This window comes from Colias philodice, chromosome 26 (assembly GCF_061535455.1).
Source record: "Colias philodice isolate Cphi_HAF_F1 chromosome 26, ilColPhil1 Martin Lab GWU primary, whole genome shotgun sequence".
NCBI classification, from domain to species: Eukaryota; Metazoa; Arthropoda; class Insecta; order Lepidoptera; family Pieridae; genus Colias; species Colias philodice.
The window spans coordinates 1,863,839-1,889,009 of record NC_143111.1 but is presented as its reverse complement, the minus strand read 5'-3'; the positions used below and the strand labels follow the sequence as shown (position 1 = coordinate 1,889,009).

Here is a 25,171-nt window from a genome sequence, read left to right as displayed (position 1 = left end):
TAATAATATTAATTTAATGCACATATTTTCTTTCTTAGGCGTTTCTTTTTTATAGAAATTTTAAAGAAGTAGTTTAGTTATTTATTTTATAGCTAGTTCGATTCCCGGTCGAAGCAAGTGAATTTTTAGAAAATCTTTGAATGCAGTTCTATTTCTTTTAAAAAATTAAGGACTTTCCCTCCAGGGCCCATCTAAAATATCCAAACAAATATATAAATATGCAAATATTGATCGTTTAATAGTATAGGATAAGAAGTTAATTTATTTATCAACATTCCTAGGATAGCTAATAAAATCAAATTACTAATTTATTTATACTGTAGCGTGCTCGCCCGCCTCCATAGGTCACCGGAGTTCACCGCGCCGGCTCTTGCGCAACGCGGGCGCGAGCCGTATCAGTGCTTATAATGCCTAAACTTTCGGGACAAGGGGGCCTTAACAAAAAATAAAACCACAATGTAATTTTTTAATAAATTTATTATATAAATAGTAATATTATCATTTTGATTATAGTTAACAATGATATAATAAAATAAGGTTGATTACAATGGGATCATGTTTATTCTTTTACATACTAATACGTGATTTTATCTTACGCTTTTTTACTGAATAAAACAAAATTTTAAATCCGTAGGTGCGAAATATGCATTAATTATTAATTACATATATTGCAATATCTAATATCCGTTAAATAGACGTAATAGGGTTGTTAACAAAACTAGGATTATAAGAAAATAAGGCGAAAGGTATTTCAACTTTTTGCTATATTTTATACCCATGACCAATAATAATAATATAATTGTTTACAGTTGAAATACCTTTCGCCCTCTTATCGCTTGCCACATTGCCCCAGTAAATACAATACGAACAGTACCTAATAAACTCCTTAAATACGAGTAGGACGTATGTTTGTTCGTCGCTTCTAACGTTTTATAGGTAATTGCACTACTGTAATTAGCCTCAGCTGTTTACTGTGCTATCGTTTAGAATAGGTCCCCAAGTAACAAATATATAAAATTTAGCTTTTAAACTATAATGAAAGTTAGGTACTATTTTATACACCTTTACCACCTGTTTCCTACCAAAATAACCACAACCCAAACTTGATAGTCACTGGTCGTTCTTATCTGTATAGGAGACATATACAGAGAAACTTTCAACTTTCCGAAAAAAAGGAAAGTCTGGCCGTCGTGGGCTCTTGGATTATTACTTTTTGGCTGCAAAATTTTTCTCCCTTATATCGGATAACAAAATCATGCATAATATTCCATATTAAGAAGTGCTAAGTGTATATACACCTTTATTTACAAACTAAGAACATAGGGTTGTATGCTGCATCGATTACAAATAAGACTCAACACTGTATCGATTTTTACCCTCATCGATATTGAGATGCGATTATGTTTCTCTGGGATTACTTTATCAAGGTGGTGTAGAATAACTTCCATTAATAATTATTTATTTAAGTAAGATAATTCGGTTGGATACATATAAATTAAAATTAAGTCGTTATTCGTATTAAAATACCAGACTTTTTGTCATTAAAATGAAATGGTTAATGGATTTTGTAAGTTTTATTGTTAAAATACCTGAAAATACCTACACAATAAAAAAATGGTGTGTGGTTTTATGAAACCACGGTAAAAGTGAAACTGTTCGAACGGTTCCGAACACTGCTTTGTGTAGCGCATGTCGCGTGACGGTCGGCTGCCGAGTAGGTATACCTACTCGGCAGCCGCGATACACGCGACATGCGCTACACAGACCAAAACGTTTGAGACGATGTAATAAAAGTTTCACTTTAATAACAAAATTAGCTCAATTGCTAAAAATTAAAAATGTGCTATGTAACGTGCGTAAAATAATATTTAAGTATGTAATAGATGAATAAAATAAAATAATTTAAAAGATATAAAATCTTAATTTCATCATTCGATTTTAAATCGATTATATTGTACTGCATACGAGTGGAATCGTACTGCATTGACACATTGACAGGAATTTTATTATCGATCTGCACTAAATGTCGCTACAATTGAAATGGCCGACGTTTAGGGGGAGTGTCTACCAGAAATTTGTTTTCTAATTGATATTTTAAACGTAGAGGTGAGTTAATTGTATTTCTCATTAACTTCCTTACTAATAAATTAATGTACTGGTACAGTTATTTATTGCCTGAGTACTGTTTACGAGTTTTGCTTAAATCTTTTCATATCCGGTCGCAACCCGGCCAACTTATTCAAAACCAAAACAAAGTGCATATAAATTATTAAGAGTGTATAAAATCTTTCTCTCGTGAAGATTTCCATAAGAAGAGACCGGTAATAAGTAGACTAATAACATTTGTCAGTATTCTTTATTATTTACTACAATTTATTAATCATATGCGCTTTATTAAAATTTTACCTTTGTCTTTAATGTTTTTATTTTTTAGGTACACCGCCTAAGGCTGTAACATTCCAAATTAAAGACTGAAACATTTTATTGGCTCAAAATGGCTTGGCGTTTTAAAGCCTCTAAGTATAAAAATGCAGCGCCTATCGTGCCGAAGCCCGAGGCATGTATCAGGGATATATGTGTGGGTTCGTATCAGACGTATGGGAACAATATATGTGCGTCGGCAGCGTTCATGGCGTTTAACTGGGAGCATGTAGGCTCCAGTATGGCTGTTCTGCCTCTGGATGACTGCGGCAGGAAGAGCAAGACCATGCCATTGTTGCATGCTCACTCTGACACTATTACTGATATGGATTTTTCGCCGTTCCATGACGGCCTGCTGCTCACTGGGTCACAGGATTCATTGGTGAGTTTTAAAGTCATACTTTTACAAATAGTTAAAGTGCTGAATGGTTAGTATTGTAAAAAAAATATTTTGGTTGCATTTTTCCTTTCCATTCAATTCAAACCATACTAGTATAAATTATTTCATCATTACCAATTATCAAACTTTGATAAAAACTCAGTGAAATAAATAACTTTTGACTTGATTGGACTCATTAAATTGTATATTTTTTCTATACTGTCACTATTATTATTTATATTTAATCACAAAGACAATTTAATGGCCCTTCAATTATACCTTCTACCTTTGATCAGACTGATTCTAATAAGTGTTCTATTTATCTAAATGTCTATCATAAACAATGTTTAGATTGAGCTACAAATCGGTACATAGTAATTGTATTTGGTTCAATTTTCGTTAACCTATATGTGGACTGAAGCATTGAAAGTGTTTTCACCTTTCTAATAGCTTTGAGTGCCGCTAAACTTTGTTGTTTGAGATTTTTTAATGATCTCTGATAGTAATTAGTAATCAAATCATTCAGTGTTCTTAGACAAAGAAACTTGGTAACATTTTGTTATTGAATATGTTACAAACAGATGTTGATTTTATTTTATTCATCTATGGATTCTTATAATATTTTTTTTTTACTGTATAGCATATTCTGTCATAAGCAATCACATCCTGTTTTCAATATTAACTTAAATTTTTTTAAATGATTAAATATATGTATATTAAATATAATGAGATATATAAGTGTATTGATAAATAAAAATTAAAAATGTTGAATAACACTGTGTTTTCCAATATATTATGTGATGTGCGCCAAAACAATGTATTATTAGTAACTTTATAAGATTCTATTTTGATATAGTCTTTCTATTTTAATAAGGTTTTAAATAATTTTTCCATATCAATAAGTATCAAAGACAATATTTGTTTAAGCAGTAATGTGTATTGTTTACTTTACTTGTCGAAACAATACAACTTGTCCTGCTTGTTATGAATAAAGCCTACAAATGCATACAACAGTTTTAAAATTTAATGCTATGAAGGAATAGGACCAACATTTTTTATCATAACTTTTACAGTAATCTCGTTTTCAATGGAAATATACTCAGTTCTATTTTTGTGGAATAGATAAGATAGAGAAAGTACTTGCAATGAAATACTCATTTGATGATTTGTTTAAACATTGATTGAATAATCCAATTATTTAATAATATTAAACATGTAAACACAATACATCAGTATTTAGTTTTATTTAGATAAGTAATTAATTGCTGCCAATAAGTTGAACACAAATGGTTGACTATTTAAAATAGAAAAGATACTGTAAAGTTGAAACAATATATGTATATTTATTTCATATATGAGATCTGTTTAATTTGAATTTTTTTGAGAGCAATGACATGAGCACTTAATTTGTGTATCAATACACAAATTCAGTGCTGAAATTCATTGTAGCGTAAGCTACTATGTATTAAGTATTCTGTGGCATGGATTTGGCCTATTTGATTTTAAAATAACTGTGAACTTATTGTATGTTCTATTTATTCACACACTTTGTTGATATAACTGTGAGCTTGTCATAAGTTCTAAACTACTTAATATTTACACAAACTATAATCTACAGGTAAAAGTATGGCACATTCCACCTGAGGGCCTCAAGGAGTCTCTCTCGACACCTGAATGTACTCTGTCCCAGAAACAGAGAAGAGTGGAGAATGTTGGATTCCATCCTGTTGCCGATGGTTTGATTCATGTTGCCTCGGGACATGAACTTGCTCTCTGGGACTTGACGAAACAGAAGGAGGCTTTTGGTAGGTTTATTTTGCTATTTTGTTTCATATACCAGTATGATAGACGCGAAAGTTAGGACTATTGCAAAAGCTGTTTCAATTGTTAGTTTTTTCTAATACAGTTTGTGAGTCTTTCAATACAACCTAATAAAGGATCTTAGTATTATAATTAATGTGAATGTGAAATGATTTTCTTATACATTCAAACCATATAAGTAAAAATTTGTTAACAGTAAACAGAGACCACACGGAAGTGATACAATCAACATCATGGAAGAAGGACGGCAAGCTAGTAGCCACTTCATGTAAAGACAAGAAGGTGCGAGTGTTAGACCCGCGAGTGGACTCGCCCGTGCTCAATGTAGCGAACAGCCATCAGAATATCAAGGATAGTAGGCTTGTGTGGCTTGGCGATACGGATAGGATTCTTACTACTGGTGAGCTTTTTTCTTTTCTATTTAATCAATTACCTGCTTTGTTTTAAATTGCTTAAATTTCATATTTAATGTAGAAAAAAATTCAAGAAGTAGTAAGTTCATGGTCATGCAAAATAAAAGGAACTTGTATTGCGACAGATACAAACTAATTGATAAATTATTATTACGCCTTTTGTTTTATTTGATTTATCTTTTTTTCGATAAAAGTATAGGCATGGTATATTTCCGCAATGCGACGAAAAAATGCGTATTTTACGGGTATGCTCGCTGTTATTGTATTTGTAATATTAACATTTAGAAAAGTGAAACACATTCACAATTGATACCTGTAAACTCAATGAAGAATATAATCTTTGAATAAATTGTACTGTAGCGACACCTCGCTCTGAATCGCGCAAGCGAAATGTTTTCGCTACAGAGCACATATACAACTTTCCGACATCTTAACGGCCGGCCAGTCGAGTAGACTGGTCGAGGATACTCCCTTTTTTGAGGAATTCCACCTTCCATTCTCCACAATATGATTTCAAAATAGAAATATAAACCGTATCCTCTCTTACAGGTTTCGATTCAGCGCGTCTCCGTCAAATAATGATTCGTGATATACGCAACTTGTCCCAAACGCAGAAGACATTAGAACTAGACTGTTCCACCGGAGTGTTGATGCCCTTGTTCGATCCAGACACCAATATGCTGTTCCTAGCTGGGAAGGGTGATACAACGATATTGTATATGGAATTGACTGATAAGGAACCGTACTTGATTGAGGGATTACGGCATTCTGGTGAGTAATTATTATTTCTATATGTTTGAAGTTTAGCGTATTTCACTAATTATTAATACTCTTGTTTTTAAAATTTTCTTGCAAATATACGATTGATGAAAAAAATAGCCAACTCTAATAAATATGGAATTATTACAAATGTATACATTTTATTATTTACTCTTGATACATTATTTGCTAATTTATCATACAAGTTCCATATTCAACTAAGACTATTAACTATTTTTCGTATTAGTTATTCTGCCCGCGGTGTCGCTCGTTAGCGCTTTGTACTGTTGTAGTTATCCATTCATTCTTTATGTTTTACTTTCGTTACGGAAGTCTTCTAAGTGAAATGCTTCATCTATGTTTATATTAAATTAATATTCGCTTTAAGACGAAGTTACTTTCGTGTTTATAAAAACCGATTCACCGATTATGATGGAATTAATTGAATTACTTTGATATATATTTATAATGAATATATTGTTCTAATAATATCCATAAACGGCTTGTGACCGTTGTATTACAAAATATATTCATAGTAATACCTACATGTAAAAAAGAGCTTGAGTGCCGAGTACACGTCCGAAATGAAACTTCTTTGGCAAGATTCAAAGATCGATTCAAAATCGTCGCCTTACTCCATAACGTGACGGTATCGCCATGATGCGACCTTGAAATTTGACTCTCAACGTGACTAAAGAAGTTTCACATCAATAAATGAAAATAAATCTCCACCAGGTGAACAAACGAAGGGCGCTTGTCTTGTGCCCAAAAGGGCACTCCGTGTTATGGAGGGCGAAGTGAACCGCGTGCTGCAGCTAGCTGGCTCATCTGTTGTGCCCATCATGTATCAAGTGCCGAGGAAGGTTAGTTTTAAAGAATATTATCTTTGTTTTAACTAGGTTTTCTGATAAAAAGTCCATTGTTTTGGAAATTATGTTCTTCTATTGATTTTTAAAATAATTATAAAATAGTATTCAATGCTATAATACAGAGAAAAGAAAATAGTATATTCTGTGCTCAATGGAGATGATTGACTGATTGTATATCTTTTTGAATTTAAGTGTTAATAAAAAATAATTATTTTATAAGATAGCTTTCATCTGGTTTATAAAACAGTTGCCAAATTTATCTACAAACCGTTATGTAGGTTTTGCGTGATGGAGTAAAAAACATAACATTTTCTCAATTTGTATATTCATTCTGTTCTATGAAAAAAAAAAATCACAAATCAATACTATATACAATGCAATGGACTACGATTTTCTGATTGTTTACAGTTTTCTGATTGTTTACAGTAGTTTCTTCAAAAACATTACATTTACAGAGCTACCGCGACTACCACGCGGACCTATACCCCGATACAACCGGCGCAGTTACTTACCTCAGTGCACCCATGTGGCTCGATAAACAAGACTATCCCGTGCCAAATATATCCTTACATCCTGATGCCAATAATTCTACACAGGTATGTAAAATGGTCGGATTTGGTAGTTGTTTCTGGGGTAATAATTGAGGGTAGAATTCTAATAATTCTTTGAAGGTATGCAGATAAAATGGTCGGATTTGGTAGTGTTTTTGGGGTAATAATTGAGGGTAGAATTGTAATAATTCTTTAAAGGTATACATATACAATGGTCGGATTTGGTAGTGTTTTTGGGGTAATAATTGAGGATAGAATAGAACTAATTTGGGTAAGTGATAGAAAATTTTTTTTGGAAGTAAAAAATTCATTGTCATTGAATCTATCCGTTACTAACTTTATGGTTAGTAATAAGCAGGGGAAATATGTGTAAAATTGAAGTAATGTTTTAGGGACTGTGTATTGAAATAATTGGTTTTACATTAGACTAACATTTTTTTAACTTTAAATGTTTCCCAACTAACAAAAGTAATTTTCTTATTTACACGAATTCGCAATGAGTTACGGTTGCAAATTTTTAAATAATAAAAAATAAATAGCTATTTACAGGGTTCAATTTTTTTTTGGATTTGTGTGATTTTCAGTGGTGATATTTTTTGGTGTGCGCTTTTTAGTTTTCGTTTTTATTTCGTAGTGTCCCGTAGTTAGTGGTTTATTTTGGGTGTTTTAGTTCAGTAAGTAATGTTTTTAATTTTTTTGTTTATTTTTATTTTTTAAGCTTCTACATTATCTGCTTTTTTATTTAAGTGCTGTCTGCATGCACATTGCGACAGATTGAAGCTTATGAGTACATGTAATAAATTCTTATAGGTACACCGCGGGAATTTGGAAGAGCTCGTCAAGAACATACTAGCTATGCCGGTTCCTAAGAAAGGTGACACTAAAATTGTCACATCCACGACAGAAGTGAAGTCAGCACCTAAACCACAGACTATACAAACACCAGAGAAAGAAGAGGATAGAATCGATTTCATAAACGTCAAAGATATCATTAAAGGCATGGAGAAACAGAAAGTGGAACCTAAGGAATCGAAAGAAAATGGCTTCCACAAAAAAATAACGGATAATGGGTGTGACGAGAAGAAAGATTATGAAATGGAAAAAGCGCAGAGTTTGGAAAAAACGGACTCGGATTCTAGCGAAACATTGTCTAGGAGTAATAGTTTGATCAACGGTATTCAGGTTCCAAAGCCGTTGCCTAGGTCTTCTATTTCGGAAGCAGGGTCTGCGAGTGATGATGTAGAGGCTCCTAAACCTAAGCCCAGGACCACTGCTATGCCTGTGTCGGGATATAAGGTATTCGAGTGGAATGTGTGTGTTATTTTTATTTTAAGCTATTGCATAGCTTCTATCGCGGGCCTTGAGCGCGGGGACCGAATCCAGAAATTCCGTAACGAAAAAACCTCACGCTCCCCACGGGGACGGGCGCGGAGGTGTGGCTTGAAGGCATAGCATGCAATAGCTTTACCGCGGCAGTCCCCGAGTGACACACGTCTTTTTTTATGATTTTTTTTTTATTGTTTTAAATTTTTGTTATTATTGGAATGTTGGGTTAAATGTTTTCCGTTCCTGTTGCGTGTTATGCGTTCTTTTTGATTTTGATGTTGTATTTAACTCGCATTAGAACCGAACATGACTCAAAAATATTTTTTATTATAAAATATTTTTGTGTCGAGAAAAGTTTTGGTATCTTAAGCTTCTTGTACATTTCTCAAAATTAAACAAAAAGATATGCTGAGAATTCTCATTTATAAAGCATTTGAATGCTATAAAACTAAATATCAAAGAAGAAATGTTTATTTGAAAATTTTATAATGTTCCGCTACACCACATTTGTCTGGTAATAACACATTTATGTTGCGTATATCTGCACGTATTTTAATGTATAAGAGTTTGTGTTTGTGTTATTTATGCGTTTTAATAAAATAGACACGGCGTTTTATTTTTTTTGCTAGGTATATAGTTTTTTAAGCTTGTAGATGTACTGATGTATTTAGAATTATTATACTGTGTGTTAGATTTAAATCAGTAACAGGCACTTTTATTAATTTTTTAAAATTGTGTGCCGGAAAAGTGCCTGTTATTTAAAAAATAAGAAAATTTAAGTACATAATATATTTAAACAATAAATATCGTATGATTTAATTTATACTAAGAGAAAAAATACTGCATATTAAGTAAGTATAATATTTGGAAACATTTCAGCCACGTTTAGGTCCGAAGCCATTTTCCGCGTCCGCCGGCAGCGAAGAGTTCTCCTTCGATAAAGTTTTTTCAGTTCCCGCCGTGCCGGGAGTCAAGAGTGATGGTAAATGTAGTTTTTTAGGGTTCCGTAGCCAAAATGGCAAAAACGGAACCCTTATTATTTACTGCAGCATGTATGGTAAAAATAGCGTATATTTTTTGGGATATAATATATTATGTGTATGCTAAACTTGAGATGCAGTAGTTTTTGGGTGACCGCAAGTTTTCACCTGAAACTTGATTAATTTTCTGTATTTTACAAAATAATTTCATACATTAATATTTAAAAGTATTTTAACAGCATGTTCTTTCTATAGCTTGAATCAAATTAAGCATTGACGTGGTGGTATGTTCTCTCTTCTATGAAATCGATCGTCTATGAGAGTGCTAAAGAATGAAATTCAGTTTTTTTAATAAATTACACATCACTAATGAAAATAAACATCTTAAAATAAACTATAAATTGCAGCAACATCGCCCGTGTCGGGATCGACGCCAGTGACGTCAGCGCCATTATCTAAAGATGAAGAAAAAGAAAAATCTTTATCTCCCACTAGCGATGTAGAGGTTGCTCCTAAAGGTGAGAATTCACTTATTTTAAGTAATAAATTATTTTCTTGTGTTTTATTGTACTCGAGTATTTATAAATTGAAAGTCTTTCACTCAAGTGGGTGAAACGTCGGGTTAATAATATAATGAATAAATCTTATAATAAATAATTTTTAAAGGATTGTTGATCATTTACTCCTTGTATCTATCAAAATACAAGAAATATATTTTTTAATGTCTAGATTTGTCTGTCGTTCTTTTATCTCCTTGGTTTTTGGAACTGTTTCACTGAATACTCATATATTTAATTTTTACCTTTATTCTTGTCTAACATACCAATATAATTTCAGAAGAGTACACGAACGGCAAGTCGGATACGAGTGTAGAGGAGGAAGTTAATAGTTCAGATTCTGGGTACATTCCCAAAACACCCAGTACAGCAGATAGGAGGAAAATGTTCGAAACTACTGAGTGAGTATTCCACATACTTGTTGTGAAAATATTGAATAAATGGTATTTTTTTAAATAAGTTAAGTTTTTGTATAAATTTACACGCTAAATATATTATGCACACTTTTAAATACACAAGTTTGTGAATATTGTGTACTAAAGTACAATTCCGTATTGTAGAGTAGAGTATTAAGTATTGAATCAATGCGCATTGTTTGAAAATAATACATAATATTATTTTCACACTTCAGAATATTGTGTGCTAAAGTATAATCGGTCGGCGTTAACTTAAGTGATTTTTGCCAAGTACCTCAAATAATTGTCGTTCGAAAATGATACTATAATAATTAAATAGAATATTGTGGCTTTTCAAACTTACACTGTACATTCTATTGAAAACATTTCTTCCATAATAATGTGTTTACCTAGTGTCCGTTTTACGTTACAATGTGCACAAATTAATAGAGATAGAATAATAAAAACATATGTTTAAATAATGAATGTATGTATTTTTTACTGTGCATAATTTATTATAGCGCTCGAATAGAAAAAGTGGTATAAAATAACATGTAAGTGTATTGTTATAGCGGTGTGAAGTCGATAGCGGATCGTCGCCGCGCGTACGAAGTGCGTTCAGTGAGCGCCGCGCCTGATACTGAAGCCCCGCCTTCACCCGCACCACTAAGGTATTTTTATTAACCGACTTCAAAAAAAAGAAGGAGGTTCTCATTTTTTTTTCTTCAAATTGTTTTTCCTTTGAAAAAATATCAATAAAGTCCCACTTTTGTGTGGGTAGTTTAGGAATAAAAATAAACAGGTATTTGATTATGAAAACTAAAAGAATTGTATTTATTTTCATAAAAAAATCGAACGTGATAGTTTGTAAATTGAGGATCTCAAAATAAAAAAAGAATATTGTTGTTTCAGTATATTGTTCCACCTTGTCTCGTGATCAAAAACATTTGAAATTAAAAAATTTCGCTTGTTCAAGTTGCGTACAAAAAATGTATAATATAATAATTATAACACAAACACATACTTACATAGCCATAATATGCATAAATGTTATATGATTTTTTAGACGCAGAGACTCGTTAAAATCGCGCAAGAGTCCCGACAGAGAGGAGAAACGCTCGTCCGTGCCAAATGTGACCACCAAACGTACTTCTACTGTTTTTGGTATGTATTTTATGATAATTTAATTTAGTTTCACTTTACACTATTTAAATGTATTTTTGTTATAAATAAACCGTTTTTATTTTTATTGTCTTAGAATTATTTCAATGTTATTCAGTAAAAAATAAAGTTTTTATATGTCTTTGAATGATTTAAGAAATTAGGCATTATATTTTAAATATTTAAACTACTATATACTGCTACTATTGTATTTATTATAACTTCTAAGCCTAAATTATTGAATGTCTTATACATATAAGCATGATAGTAATTAAACGAATAGTTTTTTCTTGTATTCGATTTTAAGCGAGTTTTTCTTGTAATTTAGCGTTTTATTTTCAAACATTTTACATGGTGCGTGGCTGTTTTAAACTCCGTCTAACAGTGTTTAATTGCTAAATTAAATAAATGTTTATCTTTCATCAGGAAAAGTATCAAAGTTCCGCCACTTGAAGGGCACGCCGGGTCACAAGTCGACGCACATTGAGAATATCAAGAACATCAGTCGACAGATTTCCGGAGAATGCCACGGTTTCTGTGGTAAGTACCATATTACCATACAGTTATTATCACATCTAAAAGTATATCATGGAATAGTAAATTAGTTTTAAAATTATATTATTTTAAGGGGAAAGGAAAATAATTTTAGTAATTTCTTTGCAATATTGCATTGATAATTATTTTCATTTGAATATAATGTTTAGTTTTATGTGTGCGTGTGGTGTGCAGTTCTCTATAAACTGTCATTCGAATATAAAATTAAACCACTCGAAATATGATTGACAGCGAATGGTGTGCAGTGCGCTTTTCTATTGTTTATGTATACCTATTCATTTACGTTCACACAGTGAGCCCACTGCATCTTAGTGCACCAATTGCTACTCTCATATAAACATTCAAAGACACCTATAAAGTACATTCAAATTTACACCTTAAATCCATACACTACGGTCCACAGCGAACGGCATGTACTGCTTTGCGACTTCTTTAAAATACAATCGAACATGCACCTGAATATCTTGTAATACAGTCCACTGCGCTAATTGCCACTGAAATATAGACTCTAACCCCACACACTACGGTCCACAGCGAACGGCGTGCGCTGCGCCGTGCCAATCAACACGGTGGGCGGGGGCGGGCGGGTAGCGGTCATTGAATTACCCGTCGGGGCTTCCCCCGCGGCCCGCGCAGCCCCCGCGCACCCCGCGGGGTTGCACCCCCACGCGTTGTTGCACCCCGCGCCCTTGCAGGACTTCGCCTTTGATCCGTTCCGAGTTGATAGGCTGCTAGTTGCTTGTGATGATGGGGCGGTGAGGGAGTGGATCATACCGGAAGGCGGTGAGTGGATACAGATTGTATATGAAAGGAAAATAAAAAAGACGTGTGTCACTCGGGGACTGCCGCGGTAAAGCTATTGCATGCTATGCCTTCAAGCCACACATCCGCGCCCGTCGGAGTGGGGAGCGTGAGGTTTGGATTCGGTCCCCACGCTCAAGGCCCGCGATAGAAGCTATGCAATAGCTTAAAAATGTATTAAATCATATTTTACAAAAGATATTTTGGCATCACAGTTTCTGACAAAACTATAATAATATGTTACTATCTGTTTCTCTTTGACTGTTGTTGATTTTTGCGAAAAATTATTATTATTATACATAAAAAAGAAAATTATAATTGAAGCGTTAGTTCCACTGTTGTTTTATAGACGTAAAACAATAGTAGAACTAAAAGGTTAGTTTTATGTGTATTTAATGATGTATGTAATTAATATTTTTATATATTGATATAGAGGAAATAACTTATATTTTATCAAGTAAACAAACGGTTGAAACTATAAAAATGTTCTATCGTCAACAATTCAAACACTAAAGCAAACTTTAACTCCTACAGGCCTAACAGAATCAACGAACGAGCCGAACCGCACATTCTCAGCGCACCCGGACAAGATCTACATAATACGTTTCCACCCGACCGCTTCGGACCTGCTCACGACCGCGGCCCACGACCTCACGGTCAAGCTGTGGGACCTGGCCAAGGAGGTCCCGACCGCGGAGGTCACGCTCACGGGCCACACGGACCAGATATTCGCGCTCGATTGGTCCCTGTACGGGGAGTATCTGGCTACAGTGTGCAAGGATGGACTGATTAGGGTGAGTTTGTAAAATGTGAGCGACGAAGTTTATGTAAATCGAGGTTTTGTTTGTTTGAAATTTATAGAATTAGCACTAGCGTCACTTGTATAATATACAAAACTTCAGTTTGTAAAATCGATAAAATTATTGCGTTGAAATTTAAGGCGAAATGAGACCCAAAACAGACGTTTCGAGCGCACGGAGAATGAATTTTTTTCTTCAAAAACTTTGAATTAGATTTTTTTTATTTATCGATTTATTTAATTGAAGAGTTTGTTTAGTGACGTTTGGAAACCGAAACACGATTGACAAAATTTGCCTCGATAGAAAAACGTTGTGAAGTTGCCCAAAAATTAAACGGTGAATCAATTTCATTTGGACAATAGTAAAGTAATATCAATGAAACTTTATCCATATCCACTTCCATTCAATTATTGAGGGACGCACGGGATTAGATTTTTCAATTAATACATCAGTAATTTAAAAAAAATATATTTATAAACTATGATCAAAAAATTGCGCGCAGGCCGGTCGCTTCCGCCGTTCCGCCTCCTGTTAGTCGACGCCAACGCGTCTTAGAGAGCAGTCCTGTACAACTTTTTCGCGCGGTGCCGTTGTCTACTCGCTTACGTGATTTAGTGTTAGTGTTACTAAAGTTTTTCATAAACATGGTGAATTTTGGTGGCCAAAACATTGATGGTGAGAACATTAGGAATAAAATGTTGCGAAGGCAGATGAAGAAACTACAGTTATTGAATCTAAATAGGTAAGTTTAATGTTTATCATGCTTATTTATATTTATTATGTCTTTAGGTCGCTACAAGTGTAAAGATTTCAACTTCAAATATTTTGATTACTAGATATATGTTTACAAGTCTAAATTGAGAAACGCATAAATGAAAATCTGATAGTTATTTTTATTTGTAATAAGTAATATTATTTTAGTCATATTTTGAGATTTCATTACCTATTTATGATTTTTGTATTAGTACATATATGTTTACAAAGTCTGAATTTAGCAACGCACAAATCAAGATTTTATAATTTTATGCACTCTGTCTTTATTTTTATTTATAATTTTATTATTGGTATAAATAGGTAATTTTTTAGTTGTTTTTTGAGATTTCATTTTCCAATAAATATACTACTGATTTGTGTATGTATGTTTATTTCTAATAGCGAAGCGCGACCACGAAAAATCCGATGTGCAGCTTGCAAGCCAGGACGCAATAAAGACACGTTGGTCTTTTAGACCAACCATGATTACCAGAAAGTGATATGGATCTTCAGACAGTTTCACATAGTACTTTTTTTGTGTAAGTTTATTCTTATGTCATTTATTTATAAGTCATAAGATTGAAGATAGTGGAATATTTCAGACTAGTGTAAGTTATCACTGACGGGTAGGTAATTACCAGTGAGATCAGAAACAATTTTTATTTCAACCCTATTGCGTATAACTTTTTTGTTTTTTTTTTATTGTATTATAACTACTGTCTGAGGTCTTTCACTGCACCGGTAATTGTAATTTTTTTACTTATTAGATATCATGCTATTTTAGGCTTATTGCTGATCTACTTACAATTCTATACACATGTGAGCAATCCCAAGACAAGGATTAGATCTAGACAGGATTAGATTAGATAAAGGATATTTATTTATACATATATCAATTCGAATGAATGTATGTATGAGTAATTTTTTTATTTGTTTTTATGAATACTATTTGCATATTATGCATAAGCATAATTACTTATAAATTTTATATAAAAATATTTGAAAAATTTGTAGTTATGTAACTATGAAGTATGTAGGTAACTAAGCCGACAAACGACTTTTTTACGAGCTAGGACAATAGAGCGATAAACGAACAGACACAGCTGCGAAATTTTTTACTATTTTTTATAAAAGCACTTGTTATAATAATTGCGGTCAACCGTAAAATTTTGCAAACAAAAGAACGATTTTCTCAGAAAGTTTGCTATGTATGACGCCGACAATCGAGTTTATTACGGGCTAGGATAATAAAGCGACAAAGGAACGTACACAGCTGTGCAATTTTTTCTAGTTTTGATGACAGTATCTTTATAATAATCGTGGTATTATAAGAGGTATTATCAATTAATTTTTCTCCTATTATAACTTATTATGGTTGTTTCAGCACCTCAATGTACAAGGATAGCTCAAAGTAACGGGCAAGAGACATATTTATTTACGGAACAAGGAGAAGAAGTCGTATCAAGAAGATAAACATTGGAACAATAAAATGGTAACAAAACCAGCATTCGAAAATATCTGATGTTAAGTATATCAAAATGTCAGATATATTTATTCAAAAATAATCAAAATTGTAAATAATATTTTTTGTCTATTATTGTTTTTATTTTTTTTTTTCAATAAATATGATATAAAAACAAAAACCCGTTTTTTTTTAATCTTTTAAAACCGATAATAATGTAAAAAAAAAACAAACGTAAATAGACGTAAACGTAAACGTAAATTCTTTTATGTATTTTTATTATCATATTGTACGTAAAGTCCCCATGTCAAAAAACTATAAAATTTGTTTACAAAGATTTGAAAATAAGCTAGTAACGTAGGTAGCGACAATTCTAACAATAACAAATATGTATGTAATTACATCATAAAATAATTTAGTCGCAAGCTCAGTTTTTGTAATCAGATTAGTACCAATTAAAAATCGACCTTCGTGCAAAGGAACAAAGGTCGATTTTTCTAGTTCGATGGGCCCGGCAACGAAAAGACGTTGCCGGATCGCTTTACTCAGCTTTAACCGCGCGAATATAAGAATATAAGTAAAGTTCATTGAACCTCCGTTAGTTCCGTATGTTTCCGTCATCTATTCAGTTGTGTGGCGTGGCGAGGGGATTTTTGTGAAGCGTCCCGCGCGCTCTTATGCTCCACCCAGGGGGCGTAGCCCAAAAGGTGCACAAGCATGATTGTATTTCGTCTTAAGAATATTACAGGATTTTATAAGTTTAATTTTTTAACGGTAAAATGTTTCTTCCCGGTTCTTCTCCATAGATAATGCTTTCCGAATCGGTGGTAAATGTTAAAAATATGTTATGACGTTTCAAAAGTACTAGAAGGAGACTTATTGAATACATAAATGTTTCGATATCATTTAAGAAACACTTACTTAATATTTCATTCCTCCATATTCACACCTCAATAAAGTTCTCGCAAACGACGTGTCAGGCACAAAGCATAAATAATAAAATAAAAAGACATGTGGCACTCGAGGACTGCCGCGGTAAAGCTATTGCATGCTATGCCTTCAAGCCACACCTCCGCGCCTGTCGGAGTGGGGAGCGTGAGGTTTTTCGTTACGCAATTTCTGGATACAGTCCCCGCGCTCAAGGCCCGCGATAGAAGCTATGCAATAGCTTAAAAAAACAAGTATAATAACACTGTTATATTTTCAGGTATACAACCCGCGTGTATCATCAGAGCCGATTCGCAGCGGCGGCGGAGTACTCGGCAGTAGAGGCGCGCGTATCGTGTGGGCACTCGGTGACACTCACCTCGTGGTCACTGGGTTTGATAGGTATGCATATACACACATACAATGTCATAACACACTGATACGAATACACAAAGATAGAGACACACGCACACGCACACGTACACGTACACAAACACGTACACGAACACGTATACGTACACGAACAGGTATACGTACACGTATACGTACACGAACAGGTATACGTACACGTACACATACACGTACACGTACACAAACACGTACACGTACACGAACACGAACACAAACACGTACACGTACACGTACACGTATATTTACACGTACACGTACACGTACACGTACACGTACACGTACACGTACACGTACACGTACACGTACACGTACACGTACACGTACACGTACACGTACACAAACACGTACACGTGCACGTACACGAACACAAACACAAACACGAACACATTACACGAATACGTATACGTACACGAACAGGTATACGCACACGTAACAAACACGTACACGTACACGTACACGAACACGTACACGAACACGTACACGAACACAAACACGTACACGTACACGTACACGAATACGTACACGAATACGTACACGAACACGTATACGTACACGAACAGGTATACGTACACGTATACGTACACGAACAGGTATACGTACACGTACACAAACACGTACACGAACACGTACACGTACGCAAACACGTACACGTGCACGAACACGTATACGTACACGAACAGGTATACGTACACAAACACGTACACGTACACGTCCACGTACACGTCCACGTACACGTACACCTACACGTATACCTACGCGTACACGTACACAAACACGTACACGTACACAAACACGTTCACGTACACAAACACGTACACGTACACAAACACGTACACGTACACAAACACGTACACGTACACAAACACGTACACGAACACGTACACGAACACAAACCCGTACACGAACACAAACACGTACACTTACACGTACATGTACACTTACACATACACGTACACGTACACGTATACGTACACGTACACGTACACGTACACGTATACGTACACGTACACGAACACATATACGTACACGTACACGTACACGTATACCTACACGTACACCTACACGTACACCTACACGTACACGTACACAAACACGTACATGAACACAAACACGTACACGCATGGACGTATAAAAAAAGACGGACGGAGTATCGCCTAAACATTGAGTGAAGCCTAGTAATGGCGGCGACACATCCATGTGTGTGTGCCATGTTGCCATGGCAACAGCTGTCCTGATGACAATGGCGGCTGTATTTTTTTCTATGAATTTTGCCGTAATAATTTTGTCATTAAAACATAAAAGAAATAACTTTCTTCCCTGTGGAATGTAATCCCTTGTGTTTTGTTATTTAAAATTGTACTGTTGCGACACCATTTAACCACGCAAGACGGCATTTTAATAAATATTTTTTGTGAAACAGTGACCCAGTTAATCAGTCGGTAGTTCACGACGTAATGGCGGCCGACTAGCTTACTATGGTGAGAGTGTGTGCGTGTTCATTGTCTTTACACGATCGCTAGCTTACTACGGTGGCTTCACGTTGTTTGTTCGTAATACGGCGTCCGTCTTTTTTTATACGTCCATGCCTACACGTATACGCACACGTATGGTGTATATTTATCTTAGGTACAATCATTTCTCTCAGACACTCCACCCTATCATATACATCTAAACCAATGATTATAATATTGTACCGAAAGAACTCGGCATTTTTAAATTTAATTTTCAATTTCTTTATACTCCGTTCATAACATACGCATATTTCAAGTAATAATTGTATGTAGCGTTTGCCCAATTTAGCTATTAAGCCAGCCAAAATTTTTATATTACATTCATGCTTTTCAATAAAACAATTTGTTTAAAAAACACATTTATTCGCAGAGTATCCGAGCGGCAAATACTACTGTACCGCGCGGATTCGCTCACGGCGCCGGTGTGTACGGTGTCGCTAGATGTGTCTCCTGCTATCCTGCTCACACATATTGATCACGACTCGGGCACACTCTTCTTGACTGGACGGGTGAGTAATAAATATAGAAAATATAATGATATTGTGATGAAAAAAATTGAGAACGAGGTGTATTATATACCTTTTATAGTCAATTCGCGCAATTTCGTATGCTCTGAAAAGTAATATTATTACATGTTTTTGCAACAGAGGCATTACAGTGACATCTTATAGCAGTTATTCCTGTGTGGGAAAGATATGGTCGTAATGGTCGTGGTGGCTTTAAGCGGTCACTACAACCCGCAGATAACTAAAGATTTTAAAGCCAGTTTATACATAAAATTTTCAGTATAGTGTTGTTCGATTTTACGCGAGAATTTACAAATTAAAGTTATCAGTCGTTCAGACTGAATGAATGATTTCGCTCGCTGTAAAGTGTCATAACGTCGGGTTAATAATTTAATGAATAAATCGCGATTATATTCCATTAGTCGTTAATTTCCAAATACTATTGCACGCCTCGTAAGCGAAGCGTTGAGGTGGGTACTACTGTCACTTCGCGCAAAACATCTGATTTTTCAAACTTAAAATGTCTTTATGTATCATACATTGCACTTGTAAGATAATACATACACACACATATTAAGAAAAAACACTATTTTTAACGTTCATGATATTTTTGATGTCATTTTTGTTATTTAAACTAGTTAAAAAACAGTTTAAAAAAGTTCTGTCTTGGACGTCCGTGTGTCTGTATGTGCGGATCCTTTTTCTTGTTAACACGATAGCGACCGAAATACTTTACTAATCGAGTCTTTTTTTTTCTCTTACGCTTGAGTATGCTCAGGAATAGAACCCTTTCATTTTTCAGGGTCTGATTCGATGTGGTTTAATTGTTATTAAATAAACAAAAATAATAATTAATAAATATTTATTAAAAAAAAATTATGAGGCGTGCACTTTTGGATTTTCCAAATTATTTTTTAAATCTACACTCATTATAAAATAAAGTAAATTAAATTTCAAATACTATTTTTAATGTCCATATTATATGGTATACAGGGCATTGAGTTACATGTACTACGTACTAGAGAGGACATCGGTACTACACTATTTTTAACACGAGTTAGAGTCAAGCGTCTCAAACTCAATTTTTTTTGTTACATTGATTGGTTTTATTTGATAAGTTTATTCATATTTTTTTTAGGGCCGATTTTTCAATGCTTGGATAAAATTTATCCATCCAATAAAGTATTACACGATAATATTAAAATGTCATGTAAACTGTCAAATGCGGACAATTAGAATACGTTTTTAAAATGGTAGTTTTATAAATTATTCGATGAATAAGCTTTAACCAAGGATTGAAAAATCAGCCCATAATAAGATAAACAATATTTTTTTTTTACATTGATTGGTTTTAATTTATAAGTAATAAGAGGCAGATTATCTACAAAGTGTATGACTCACTAGCCGCCCCCCGCTGCCGCGCTTATCGCACAGATTTTGTTCGTGGTGCCCTCTCTAGTAATCTATATATGTATATATAAAACTCAAAGGTGACTGATATAGTGATCTATCAACGCACAGCCCAAACCACTGGACGTATCGGGCTGAAATTTGGCATGCAGGTAGATGTTAGGACGTAGGCATCCGTTAAGAAAGGATTTCCCGAAATTCTTGCGGGAACGGGGAAAAACTGGGATGCATTTACAAAGTCGTGGGCGGAAGCTAGTAAATAATAATAGCTCAATGATACAGGGCGACTCGACGATCTACTGCTACGAGGTGACGTCGGAGGCGCCGTACCTGTGCGCGCTGTCGCACCACCGCGCGCACTCGCTGCACCAGGGCATCGCCTTCCTGCACAAGCACATGCTGGCCGTCGACAAGGTCATTCTACATCTAACATTTATTTATTAAGCTATTGCATAGCTTCTATCGCGGGCCTTGAGCGTGGGGACCGAATCCAGAAATTCCGTTACGAAAAAGCCTCACGCTCCCCACTCCGACGGGCACGGAGGTGTGGCTTGAAGGCATACTATGCATTATGCAATAGCTTTATTTGCCGCTCGGATACTCTGCGAATTGATGTATACTTTAAACAGATTGTTTTATTGAAAAGCATGAATGTAATATAAAAAAATGTGTGGTTTTATGAAACCACGGTAAAATTGAAACTGTTCGAACGGTTCCGAACACTGCTTTGTGTAGCGCATGTCGCGTGACGGTCGGCTGCCGAGTAGGTATACCTACTCGGCAGCCGCGATACACGCGACATGCGCTACACAGACCAAACAGTTTGAGACGATGTAATAAAAGTTTCACTTTAAAATATTTGTCCTACAAAATCTATAGTTTGATCAAAGAGTCCCCTCTTTCCAATATGTATTGATAACGTTTGAATGCCATAAAACCAAAAATATCAATTTCAATCTTGTATTTAAATTTAAAAGAGTATATTATTGACGCAGTCATTTTTTTTCATGCAGGTAGAGTTTGCGAGAGCTCTCAGATTGACAAACGGGAATGTGGAACCTCTGTCATTCACAGTGCCTAGGATTAAGGTGAGATCAGTTTTACGTTATTTCTGGTTAATATTACATATTGTAAAACATATTTGTAATAGGCCATCCACACGTCTGCCGAACAACGTGACACACAACGAACACATAGGGACAGCACTATACGAAGAAAAGAGATGTACTTATTTCCTTCTCACTTCTCTGTATGGCGCTGTCCCTATGTGTTCGTTGTTTGTCACGTTGTTCGGCAGACGTGTGGATGGCCTATAACAAGTAAGTGGGTGAAAGAACACGCGAATGTAAATTTATGTATTTGTAACTTTGAAAACAGTCGTCAGTTTATAACTACATAGTTCATTTTATTAATATTTCAATGTAGGGAATACAAGAGCTTACTCTTTACTAAAGAACAGTGTTATGTATGCAGTGCTTTTTCTATTTAAGCATAATATTGTCATGTCACATTATTTCAACGCATAGAAAAGCGAGTGTTTTTCAAATGCGCATAGTGTTTTTCTTTAAACATTCTCAATACGCATTATGTCGTACAGAGCGAGTTGTTCCAAGACGACCTATTCCCCCCCACGCACGTGACGTGGGAGGGCTGGCAGAGCGCGGCCGACTGGCTGAACAACAAGCCCCTGTCCCCCCGCCTTGTGAGCCTGCAGCCGCCGGGAATGGAGCCGTGTGAGTAAACATATTATGTGTAATAACTATCATCGTCGTCGTCGTTTTTATCAATTATTATGCGCTGCATCTCCTTGTCCAGGTTGATTTGAAGAGGTCGCTGTTGTAGCGATGAGACCGTCTGTTCTGCTCTTTTATTGACAGATTATCGATTAATTGGTAAAATATTATTCAATCATCATTTCATTCACAATATGATATTTTTAATTTTGATGTAAGTAACCTATTGACAGACAGACAAAATATTGATCGATTTTCGTAACTTAAAAAGTAGTTAAAAATATGAATATTATGTTTGTAAATAATTTATTTTCATCCTAGTGTCAGCGCACACGGCGCCCGCTAATGCGGCAAAGGAAAAGCCGGCGCAGAAACCCAAACCCGACCTCATCAAGTCGCACGTGCCGATGGACCCCAAGGAGAAACAGGATAGTGTGAGTGTTTTTTAATAGTAAATAGTTTAAAAGCTTGTCGCAATGGCTGGAAATTAGTTTTTATAAAATTTTGACAGTTATTATCCTAATCTAGATGGGGACGAATCCAACAAAGTAAAAAAAGAGCGTGTGTGCCGAGCACACGTGTCAGAAGTGAAACTTCTTTGGCAAGATTCAAAGATACAAAAATCGTTGCCTTAGTTCATGACGTGACGGTAGGGCCATGATGCGACCTTGAAATTTACCTATCAACGTGCTAAAGAAGTTTCACTTAAAATATTCATTTAAAAAGAACAATGCCCATTTTTCACCTGAACATGTATAGAAATGAAACAAATCTTAAAATTTAGCTTATTTTATTGTGAACTCATTACGCTTATCATTTTTTTATCAGAGACGTAGGAAAAAAAGATTTTTGTTATTTTTCTAAACTCGTACAAACTTCTTAAAAAATGAAATTATGGTTTTTGAACGTTATCTGTAGAGTTGCTACGTTCCGTTTTACTTGCTGGCGAGTGACGACTGGAGACTGACTTTTACTATTTTAACTAGTTTTATTACTGTTTGTTATATTTTAAGTACTTAATTCTTTTACCTAAATAGTAAAATATTATGAACATTTATTAAAGTCAAGTAAAAAATAATACGAACATTATCAGTTTACGTTTAATTATGATGATGATAGAGTGAAACGGATTGTTTTGACGTTTGACAGCCGCCTGTCATATTCGAATCGGCGCAGTCTCTTTCGTTTTGCGTTTGCGTCTCGTTAATAGGTAGAATTAATAGGTAGAATGATATAATTAATTAACTTTTAAATACCTACTTGGTACATATGTACTGCCTACATATTTCCATAGCTATTTGTGTTGATAATTTGCCCGCGACAATTCCTAACCTACAAAGTAGTAATTCGTATTTTTTAAAATTCCTGGCGTTTAACTGGTAAAAGTGAAAACAGGGAATTATTCCCTAATCAAGCACGCAGTATTCCTGCTATACTTGCGGTCTATACATAAACTTTCTTTATCAGGTTTTCAAATGTATGGAAGGTGGGCATTGTCATTTAAGATTCAAGAGAAAAATTTATGAAATCAGTACGAAAGTTTACAGTTTTAGTAAGGGAATTCCTCTTAGTAATGTTGTTTTTAATTTTTTTTTACAGATAATGAAATCCATGAGCGCCAAGGTGACAATGAATTTGAAGCTAGAACAGGACAGCATGGAGGGCGTCGACGAAGCCGAGTGGGACCAGTGAAGGATGTACACCCTATATTGGGATAATTACCGCGTTTTAACCGGTTTAAAACGCGTTTATTCGACTATTTCAAGTATCCATATGATAATTATATGACGTAATCAATAGTTTGATGTGGATTTTTTGAGTTTGTTTACGCAATATTGCTGGATCTTTGTAATTATTGACATGTTCTTCGTATATTTTGAATGCAATTCGACATTTTTATTTATGATAATCTATTTTAATTCACGTAAATTATACATTTTTGCAGTTTAAAGACATGAATAGAAATCTGACGTGAGCAAAGATGCATTTGTAACCTTTCGTTTAAGGTACACACTTGGTATTGCTTTTCACTCATAAATATTTGCAATAATACTGAGAAATTAACAAGTTTTGATTAAACATACAGTTTAGCTATAAATGTTTACTGTATCAAGACAACAAGATTTTTCACTGGATTGATGATATAATTGGAAAAATAATCAAATAAAAAAGGAAATCCAACATTTGGTAAAACTAAATAATATTACGAAGCGATAAACGGTAATTATAATATTGCTTATTGGAGTTTTAACGTAAATTTGCTTTTTAACGTACTTCTATGTACAATTTTTAATCGCCTTATTTCAATATATGGGACATCTATGATAAGAATAAATACGAAAATTATGCGTATAAATAAAAAATCCTGGTATTTTAAAGTATTTGAAAATTTAATAATGACATATCTAATTCCCTTGAATGGTTGTAGACTTGAAACGTCCAATAATGCTTGATTAGAGTGAAGGTTGAGTAAGGTTTGTGTAAGGCTTGAGTAAGGCTTCAAATATACGACAATTAACTCATTTTTATCATAATCTATTCAATACGGTTTCATTTATTATCAAAAATAAGAGTGAAAAATACAGCACATATTAAGATACTAGCGGTCCGCCCCGGCTTCGCCCGTGGTACATAATATTTTCGTTTTCTCTACATAAGAACCATCCTCGT

The 25,171-nt window shown here is 34.5% G+C and overlaps 1 protein-coding gene and 1 long non-coding RNA gene across 3 annotated transcripts; both read left to right on the top strand.

Moving 5' to 3' along the window:
* The first annotated feature begins 1,998 nt into the window (after positions 1–1,998).
* Positions 1,999–25,098, top strand: pod1 (coronin). Of its 2 annotated transcripts, XM_089711131.1 has the most exons (23): positions 1,999–2,106; positions 2,435–2,803; positions 4,419–4,605; positions 4,818–5,021; positions 5,584–5,805; positions 6,529–6,656; positions 7,118–7,258; positions 8,024–8,509; positions 9,419–9,521; positions 9,927–10,037; positions 10,357–10,477; positions 11,044–11,142; positions 11,538–11,635; positions 12,059–12,172; positions 12,722–12,970; positions 13,523–13,782; positions 17,211–17,332; positions 19,223–19,361; positions 21,051–21,182; positions 21,782–21,856; positions 22,366–22,501; positions 22,823–22,935; positions 24,101–25,098. In XM_089711131.1, exons 2-23 carry the CDS (start codon positions 2,495–2,497, stop codon positions 24,191–24,193), a joined length of 3,642 nt encoding a protein of 1,213 aa, XP_089567257.1. In that variant the 5' UTR covers positions 1,999–2,106; positions 2,435–2,494; the 3' UTR covers positions 24,194–25,098. The 2 variants fall into 2 exon arrangements, with proteins under 2 accessions (XP_089567257.1, XP_089567258.1); XM_089711132.1 differs by lacking the exon at positions 8,024–8,509.
* On the top strand, positions 14,217–16,112 carry LOC149476756 (uncharacterized). The gene is made up of 3 exons (XR_016317756.1): positions 14,217–14,530; positions 14,944–15,080; positions 15,926–16,112. It is a non-coding gene; the product is annotated as an uncharacterized LOC149476756 (long non-coding RNA).
* Positions 25,099–25,171: the final 73 nt, after the last annotated feature.

Excerpts from the sequence above, each read along its gene's own strand:
- pod1 (XM_089711131.1), top strand. The coding sequence starts at position 2,495 with ATGGCTTGGCGTTTTAAAGCCTCTAAGTATAAAAATGCAGCGCCTATC. Across the intron at positions 11,143-11,537 it reads CCTTCACCCGCACCACTAAG|ACGCAGAGACTCGTTAAAAT; the intron begins GTATTTTTATTA and ends ATGATTTTTTAG. Across the intron at positions 21,183-21,781 it reads ACATGCTGGCCGTCGACAAG|GTAGAGTTTGCGAGAGCTCT; the intron begins GTCATTCTACAT and ends TTTTTCATGCAG.